We start from the raw sequence: 8,921 nt of genomic DNA, 5'->3' as shown, positions 1-8,921 counted from the left end.
ATCGATTACTTCCAACAACACCCCCCAAACACACATGAAACAGTCCTTTTCAGGGCTACAAATCAATCCAAGAAGGAGTACTTTCGCACTTTTCTCGCTTACCAGCGATCAGTTTCATATTTTTCCCGATATTTCTCCGCACAAATAATGTCCAGGTACGCGCGGGAGGTACACAGGACACGTAGTTTGTTAGAAAAGGGGTTGGGTTTGTAGTTTAGTTGTTGCTTAAATTACCTGGAGATACTATTCACGATGCAAAGGCTGCTATGATTCTACCTAATGCGAATGCAAGCAGAGCAATTAATGTTGCTAGTTGAGGTAAAAACCGGCTTGCTTCGAAACACATCTCCATGCTCGGATGCAACATAAGCCAAAGGCTGCTATGAACCTCGCGTTCTATCGAGGCGCGTGCTACGACATGATCCCTAAGAACTATGAGCTGTTATCGGCTTTTGCAGGCGCCAGATAGAATCATCGTAGCGTCGGAAAACCCGTTTCCCTCGCATTTCCCGCCTAACTTTTGGACAACGGAGCGACCTCTACATCCTGGAACGTTAACTAACGCTGATGCTTTCAAATCAACCGTTTATTGGATTTTTATGAAAGATCGCCTGTACCTCAGCTGCACCGCGAGCTGCACAAACAACATTCCTGCTGCACAAATGACCTCTTTTAATGACCTAGCTAAATTATCTACAGGATAATGCAAACATCATTCGCCGTAATGGGCTCACCGAAGACGATAACGACGATTTTACGAAGACAGTTGACCGATTATTATTACAGATTGTCTAGAAACATCGTATTTTCCTATTATCGTAGAGCACCAATTTCCATGTTGATCCTCACGGACTAGGCTTTGTCGTACTGAATTCGTATGATCGTTGTTCAATATTGCGGAGCTTCACAGTGGAAGTGGAAGATTCTTGTAAATAGATTTACGATAAAATAAAGCCGTTCGCTATCGTTTGCACACTGCAATACCTTGGTGCATGTTGGTGTAGTTTTTACTCTAATTGTTCAATTCATCACCTAGAATGAGAATATTTTCATAATCCATTCAGGGTAACTACCACAAAACACAAACCGATGACGTGTGCAATGAGTGCCGAGGCTTGGTGTCCACGGTTGCTGGCGATAGATCCTCAGAAGGCGGAATACAGCCGATTACCATTATGTAGATATGAAATGGTCAGTCACACAGGAGTTTAAATGTAACCTTGAATGTTATTAAAGTAGCACTTTTGTATGTTTTAATCCCCACGAAAACGTTCAAGCTCATCCTGCCAAATGAGGCGGCGTCAGTGGAACTCACAGCTGGCTTGGGAAATCTATGAAGCGATTATGTGCGGTTGTATGGGCATATTTCGATTGGATTTGTTGAAAACTATGCACAATAGTCTTGTTACTACTGTCTGCAAGCTGTTTGATCAGGTTTTATGATTGAAAAGAGCATATTTTGAGCGAAAACCAAACTGGTACATCGCGTAGCCCGCAATGAGTTACAACAAACCGACGCTGAGAATGGTGCCAAAAGCTTGCTCGGAAAAAGACGATTTGCGCGTACGTTTCGCGTTTGATCGGCGCAAAGCCGTATTTTCTAATAAATTCAAACCCTAAAGGTGCTTAATAATACCCGATTTGAGAGATATCATGCTTAGTTTGCGAAATAATCGCTTTTTAAGTCAACCGGCGCGATGAGAAAGTCACAATTTTGCGACAAGATTTCTATTTAAACGACTTTCCAGTGGTCCACGGCTTCGCAAGTGGATATTTTCAGATAGCCACATGTCTAAGCTACGTGTATCAGTTGTATTTGATATCGATTCAAGTTGATTTGGGGGAAACATTGGGGAAAATGTGAAACACAAATTTTCCGATTTCTTAAGAGCGGCAACATAAAATGTGGCAGCAGCTTTTATGCTGCTCTAAATCGAGAGTTGTGAGTCAAGGGATGGGCGGAACGTGTGACGACACCGCATCAACATTCACCAACACAGCGGTGTGCGTAACAGTGTGCGTTAGCAAAGCATAAACAACAGTCAAGGCGCGAAAGCCATCCTCCAAGTGAATCAACCGTTGTCGAAGACCAGCATCATCAAGAAGCCATGGCAGATACCGTAGCAACCGAAGCTCCAGCTGCAGCGGCCGCTGCTTCCCCAGCGGCGGTGGCCAAGTCTCCGAAGAAGCCAAAGGCAGCGGCCGGCCCTAAGAAGCCGAAGGTGCCAGCAGCACATCCCCCGGTGAACGACATGATCTTTGCCGCGGTGAAGGCCCTGAACGAGCGCAACGGATCGTCGCTGCAGGCGATCAAGAAGTACGTGGCGGCCAACTACAAGGCCGACGTGACGAAGCTGTCGACGTTCATCAAGAAGGCCCTGAAGAGCGGAGTGACCAGTGGCAAGCTGGTGCAAACCAAGGGCACTGGAGCGTCGGGATCGTTCAAGCTATCGGCCGCCGCCAAGAAGCCCCCGGTAGAGAAGAAAAAGAAGGTGGTTGCCCCCAAGAAGAAGAAGTCGGCATCGGCCGCCGACAAGAAGGAGAAGATCGTCATCAAGAAGAAGGCAGCGGCAGGAGAGAAGAAACCAAAGAAGGTGGTGAAGAAGGCTGAAGGCGCTGCGGCCAAGAAGACCAAGGCAGCGGCCGCCACGACGAAGAAGCCGAAGGCAGCTGCGGCCACCAAGAAGCCAAAGGCCGCGGAAGGAGCCAAGAAGGCCGCCAAGAAGCCAGCAGCCGCCCCGAAGCAGAAGGCAACCAAGCCAACCAAGGCTGCTGCTGCCGCCAAGCCAAAGGCACCGAAACCAAAGAAGGCTGCTGCTCCGGCCAAGAAACCAGCTGCCAAGAAGGCCGCCCCAGCGAAGAAGTAAATCGATTACTTCCAACAACACCCCCCAAACACACATGAAACAGTCCTTTTCAGGGCTACAAATCAATCCAAGAAGGAGTACTTTCGCACTTTTCTCGCTTACCAGCGATCAGTTTCATATTTTTCCCGATATTTCTCCGCACAAATAATGTCCAGGTACGCGCGGGAGGTACACAGGACACGTAGTTTGTTAGAAAAGGGGTTGGGTTTGTAGTTTAGTTGTTGCTTAAATTACCTGGAGATACTATTCACGATGCAAAGGCTGCTATGATTCTACCTAATGCGAATGCAAGCAGAGCAATTAATGTTGCTAGTTGAGGTAAAAACCGGCTTGCTTCGAAACACATCTCCATGCTCGGATGCAACATAAGCCAAAGGCTGCTATGAACCTCGCGTTCTATCGAGGCGCGTGCTACGACATGATCCCAATGAACTATGAGCTGTTATCGGCTTTTGCAGGCACCAGATAGAATCATCGTAGCGTCGGAAAACCCGTTTCCCTCGCATTTCCCGCCTAACTTTTGGACAACGGAGCGACCTCTACATCCTGGAACGTTAACTAACGCTGATGCTTTCAAATCAACCGTTTATTGGATTTTTATGAAAGATCGCCTGTACCTCAGCTGCACCGCGAGCTGCACAAACAACATTCCTGCTGCACAAATGACCTCTTTTAATGACCTAGCTAAATTATCTACAGGATAATGCAAACGTAATTCGCCGTAATGGGCTCACCGAAGACGATAACGACGATTTTACGAAGACAGTTGACCGATTATTATTACAGATTGTCTAGAAACATCGTATTTTCCTATTATCGTAGAGCACCAATTTCCATGTTGATCCTCACGGACTAGGCTTTGTCGTACTGAATTCGTATGATCGTTGTTCAATATTGCGGAGCTTCACAGTGGAAGTGGAAGATTCTTGTAAATAGATTTACGATAAAATAAAGCCGTTCGCTATCGTTTGCACACTGCAATACCTTGGTGCATGTTGGTGTAGTTTTTACTCTAATTGTTCAATTCATCACCTAGAATGAGAATATTTTCATAATCCATTCAGGGTAACTACCACAAAACACAAACCGATGACGTGTGCAATGAGTGCCGAGGCTTGGTGTCCACGGTTGCTGGCGATAGATCCTCAGAAGGCGGAATACAGCCGATTACCATTATGTAGATATGAAATGGTCAGTCACACAGGAGTTTAAACATGTTTTATACCTTGAATGTTATTAAAGTAGCACTTTTGTATGTTTTAATCCCCACGAAAACGTTCAAGCTCATCCTGCCAAATGAGGCGGCGTCAGTGGAACTCACAGCTGGCTTGGGAAATCTATGAAGCGATTATGTGCGGTTGTATGGGCATATTTCGATTGGATTTGTTGAAAACTATGCACAATAGTCTTGTTACTACTGTCTGCAAGCTGTTTGATCAGGTTTTATGATTGAAAAGAGCATATTTTGAGCGAAAACCAAACTGGTACATCGCGTAGCCCGCAATGAGTTACAACAAACCGACGCTGAGAATGGTGCCAAAAGCTTGCTCGGAAAAAGACGATTTGCGCGTACGTTTCGCGTTTGATCGGCGCAAAGCCGTATTTTCTAATAAATTCAAACCCTAAAGGTGCTTAATAATACCCGATTTGAGAGATATCATGCTTAGTTTGCGAAATAATCGCTTTTTAAGTCAACCGGCGCGATGAGAAAGTCACAATTTTGCGACAAGATTTCTATTTAAACGACTTTCCAGTGGTCCACGGCTTCGCAAGTGGATATTTTCAGATAGCCACATGTCTAAGCTACGTGTATCAGTTGTATTTGATATCGATTCAAGTTGATTTGGGGGAAACATTGGGGAAAATGTGAAACACAAATTTTCCGATTTCTTAAGAGCGGCAACATAAAATGTGGCAGCAGCTTTTATGCTGCTCTAAATCGAGAGTTGTGAGTCAAGGGATGGGCGGAACGTGTGACGACACCGCATCAACATTCACCAACACAGCGGTGTGCGTAACAGTGTGCGTTAGCAAAGCATAAACAACAGTCAAGGCGCGAAAGCCATCCTCCAAGTGAATCAACCGTTGTCGAAGACCAGCATCATCAAGAAGCCATGGCAGATACCGTAGCAACCGAAGCTCCAGCTGCAGCGGCCGCTGCTTCCCCAGCGGCGGTGGCCAAGTCTCCGAAGAAGCCAAAGGCAGCGGCCGGCCCTAAGAAGCCGAAGGTGCCAGCAGCACATCCCCCGGTGAACGACATGATCTTTGCCGCGGTGAAGGCCCTGAACGAGCGCAACGGATCGTCGCTGCAGGCGATCAAGAAGTACGTGGCGGCCAACTACAAGGCCGACGTGACGAAGCTGTCGACGTTCATCAAGAAGGCCCTGAAGAGCGGAGTGACCAGTGGCAAGCTGGTGCAAACCAAGGGCACTGGAGCGTCGGGATCGTTCAAGCTATCGGCCGCCGCCAAGAAACCCCCGGTAGAGAAGAAAAAGAAGGTGGTTGCCCCCAAGAAGAAGAAGTCGGCATCGGCCGCCGACAAGAAGGAGAAGATCGTCATCAAGAAGAAGGCAGCGGCAGGAGAGAAGAAACCAAAGAAGGTGGTGAAGAAGGCTGAAGGCGCTGCGGCCAAGAAGACCAAGGCAGCGGCCGCCACGACGAAGAAGCCGAAGGCAGCTGCGGCCACCAAGAAGCCAAAGGCCGCGGAAGGAGCCAAGAAGGCCGCCAAGAAGCCAGCAGCCGCCCCGAAGCAGAAGGCAACCAAGCCAACCAAGGCTGCTGCTGCCGCCAAGCCAAAGGCACCGAAACCAAAGAAGGCTGCTGCTCCGGCCAAGAAACCAGCTGCCAAGAAGGCCGCCCCAGCGAAGAAGTAAATCGATTACTTCCAACAACACCCCCCAAACACACATGAAACAGTCCTTTTCAGGGCTACAAATCAATCCAAGAAGGAGTACTTTCGCACTTTTCTCGCTTACCAGCGATCAGTTTCATATTTTTCCCGATATTTCTCCGCACAAATATGTCCAGGTACGCGCGGGAGGTACACAGGACACGTAGTTTGTTAGAAAAGGGGTCAGGTTTGTAGTTTAGTTGTTGCTTAAATTACCTGGAGATACTATTCACGATGCAAAGGCTGCTATGATTCTACCTAATGCGAATGCAAGCAGAGCAATTAATGTTGCTAGTTGAGGTAAAAACCGGCTTGCTTCGAAACACATCTCCATGCTCGGATGCAACATAAGCCAAAGGCTGCTATGAACCTCGCGTTCTATCGAGGCGCGTGCTACGACATGATCCCAATGAACTATGAGCTGTTATCGGCTTTTGCAGGCACCAGATAGAATCATCGTAGCGTCGGAAAACCCGTTTCCCTCGCATTTCCCGCCTAACTTTTGGACAACGGAGCGACCTCTACATCCTGGAACGTTAACTAACGCTGATGCTTTCAAATCAACCGTTTATTGGATTTTTATGAAAGATCGCCTGTACCTCAGCTGCACCGCGAGCTCCACAAACAACATTCCTGCTGCACAAATGACCTCTTTTAATGACCTAGCTAAATTATCTACAGGATAATGCAAACATCATTCGCCGTAATGGGCTCACCGAAGACGATAACGACGATTTTACGAAGACAGTTGACCGATTATTATTACAGATTGTCTAGAAACATCGTATTTTCCTATTATCGTAGAGCACCAATTTCCATGTTGATCCTCACGGACTAGGCTTTGTCGTATTGAATTCGTATGATCGTTGTTCAACATTGCGGAGCTTCACAGCGGAAGTGCAGTGCGCTACTGGAAGATTCTTGTAAATAGATTTACGATAAGATGAAGCCGTTGGCTATCGTTTGCACACTGCAATATCTTGGTGCATGTTGGTGTAGTTTTTACTCTAATTGTTCAATTCATCATCTAGAATAAGAATATTTTCATAAACCATTCAGGGTAACTACCACAGAACACAAACCGATGACGTGTGCAATGAGTGCCGAGGCTTGGTGTCCACGGTTGCTGGCGATAGATCCTCAGAAGGCGGAATACAGCCGATTACCATTATGTAGATATGAAATGGTCAGTCACACAGGAGTTTAAACATGTTTTATACCTTGAATGTTATTAAAGTAGCACTTTTGTATGTTTTAATCCCCACGAAAACGTTCAAGCTCATCCTGCCAAATGAGGCGGCGTCAGTGGAACTCACAGCTGGCTTGGGAAATCTATGAAGCGATTATGTGCGGTTGTATGGGCATATTTCGATTGGATTTGTTGAAAACTATGCACAATAGTCTTGTTACTACTGTCTGCAAGCTGTTTGATCAGGTTTTATGATTGAAAAGAGCATATTTTGAGCGAAAACCAAACTGGTACATCGCGTAGCCCGCAATGAGTTACAACAAACCGACGCTGAGAATAGTGCCAAAAGCTTGCTCGGAAAAAGACGATTTGCGCGTACATTTCGCGTTTGATCGACTCAAAGCCGTATTTTCTAATAAATTCAAACCCTAAAGGTGCTTAATAATACCCGATTTGAGAGATATCATGCTTAGTTTGCATTATTTCGCTTTTTAAGTCAACCGGCGCGATGAGAAAGTCACAATTTTGCGACAAGATTTCTATTTAAACGACTTTCCAGTGGTCCACGGCTTCGCAAGTGGATATTTTCAGATAGCCACATGTCTAAGCTACGTGTATCAGTTGTATTTGATATCGATTCAAGTTGATTTGGGGGAAACATTGGGGAAAATGTGAAACACAAATTTTCCGATTTCTTAAGAGCGGCAACATAAAATGTGGCAGCAGCTTTTATGCTGCTCTAAATCGAGAGTTGTGAGTCAAGGGATGGGCGGAACGTGTGACGACACCGCATCAACATTCACCAACACAGCGGTGTGCGTAACAGTGTGCGTTAGCAAAGCATAAACAACAGTCAAGGCGCGAAAGCCATCCTCCAAGTGAATCAACCGTTGTCGAAGACCAGCATCATCAAGAAGCCATGGCAGATACCGTAGCAACCGAAGCTCCAGCTGCAGCGGCCGCTGCTTCCCCAGCGGCGGTGGCCAAGTCTCCGAAGAAGCCAAAGGCAGCGGCCGGCCCTAAGAAGCCGAAGGTGCCAGCAGCACATCCCCCGGTGAACGACATGATCTTTGCCGCGGTGAAGGCCCTGAACGAGCGCAACGGATCGTCGCTGCAGGCGATCAAGAAGTACGTGGCGGCCAACTACAAGGCCGACGTGACGAAGCTGTCGACGTTCATCAAGAAGGCCCTGAAGAGCGGAGTGACCAGTGGCAAGCTGGTGCAAACCAAGGGCACTGGAGCGTCGGGATCGTTCAAGCTATCGGCCGCCGCCAAGAAACCCCCGGTAGAGAAGAAAAAGAAGGTGGTTGCCCCCAAGAAGAAGAAGTCGGCATCGGCCGCCGACAAGAAGGAGAAGATCGTCATCAAGAAGAAGGCAGCGGCAGGAGAGAAGAAACCAAAGAAGGTGGTGAAGAAGGCTGAAGGCGCTGCGGCCAAGAAGACCAAGGCAGCGGCCGCCACGACGAAGAAGCCGAAGGCAGCTGCGGCCACCAAGAAGCCAAAGGCCGCGGAAGGAGCCAAGAAGGCCGCCAAGAAGCCAGCAGCCGCCCCGAAGCAGAAGGCAACCAAGCCAACCAAGGCTGCTGCTGCCGCCAAGCCAAAGGCACCGAAACCAAAGAAGGCTGCTGCTCCGGCCAAGAAACCAGCTGCCAAGAAGGCCGCCCCAGCGAAGAAGTAAATCGATTACTTCCAACAACACCCCCCAAACACACATGAAACAGTCCTTTTCAGGGCTACAAATCAATCCAAGAAGGAGTACTTTCGCACTTTTCTCGCTTACCAGCGATCAGTTTCATATTTTTCCCGATATTTCTCCGCACAAATATGTCCAGGTACGCGCGGGAGGTACACAGGACACGTAGTTTGTTAGAAAAGGGGTCAGGTTTGTAGTTTAGTTGTTGCTTAAATTACCTGGAGATACTATTCACGATGCAAAGGCTGCTATGATTCTACCTAATGCGAATGCAAGCAGAGC

The 8,921-nt window shown here is 47.5% G+C and overlaps 3 protein-coding genes across 3 annotated transcripts; all 3 read left to right on the top strand.

Annotated features, from left to right (window-relative positions):
* Nucleotides 1-2,108: 2,108 nt before the first annotated feature.
* On the top strand, nucleotides 2,109-2,867 carry LOC126575745 (histone H1C-like). The gene has a single exon (XM_050236600.1). The coding sequence runs from the start codon at nucleotides 2,109-2,111 to the stop codon at nucleotides 2,865-2,867; it is 759 nt and encodes a 252-aa protein (XP_050092557.1).
* A 2,114-nt stretch (nucleotides 2,868-4,981) lies between these two features.
* Nucleotides 4,982-5,740, top strand: LOC126575759 (histone H1C-like). Its single transcript, XM_050236615.1, has one exon. It carries the CDS (start codon nucleotides 4,982-4,984, stop codon nucleotides 5,738-5,740), a length of 759 nt encoding a protein of 252 aa, XP_050092572.1.
* A 2,125-nt stretch (nucleotides 5,741-7,865) lies between these two features.
* Nucleotides 7,866-8,624, top strand: LOC126575778 (histone H1C-like). The gene has a single exon (XM_050236642.1). The coding sequence runs from the start codon at nucleotides 7,866-7,868 to the stop codon at nucleotides 8,622-8,624; it is 759 nt and encodes a 252-aa protein (XP_050092599.1).
* Nucleotides 8,625-8,921: the final 297 nt, after the last annotated feature.

This window comes from Anopheles aquasalis, chromosome 3 (genome assembly GCF_943734665.1).
Source record: "Anopheles aquasalis chromosome 3, idAnoAquaMG_Q_19, whole genome shotgun sequence".
In the NCBI taxonomy this organism is placed as follows: Eukaryota; Metazoa; Arthropoda; class Insecta; order Diptera; family Culicidae; genus Anopheles; species Anopheles aquasalis.
Note: the sequence above shows the minus strand (reverse complement) of the source record. Positions and strands in the feature narration are given on the sequence as shown.

Bases quoted from the DNA above. Each gene is read 5' to 3' on its own strand.
- LOC126575778 (XM_050236642.1), top strand. From the start codon at position 7,866: ATGGCAGATACCGTAGCAACCGAAGCTCCAGCTGCAGCGGCCGCTGCT.
- LOC126575745 (XM_050236600.1), top strand. From the start codon at position 2,109: ATGGCAGATACCGTAGCAACCGAAGCTCCAGCTGCAGCGGCCGCTGCT.
- LOC126575759 (XM_050236615.1), top strand. From the start codon at position 4,982: ATGGCAGATACCGTAGCAACCGAAGCTCCAGCTGCAGCGGCCGCTGCT.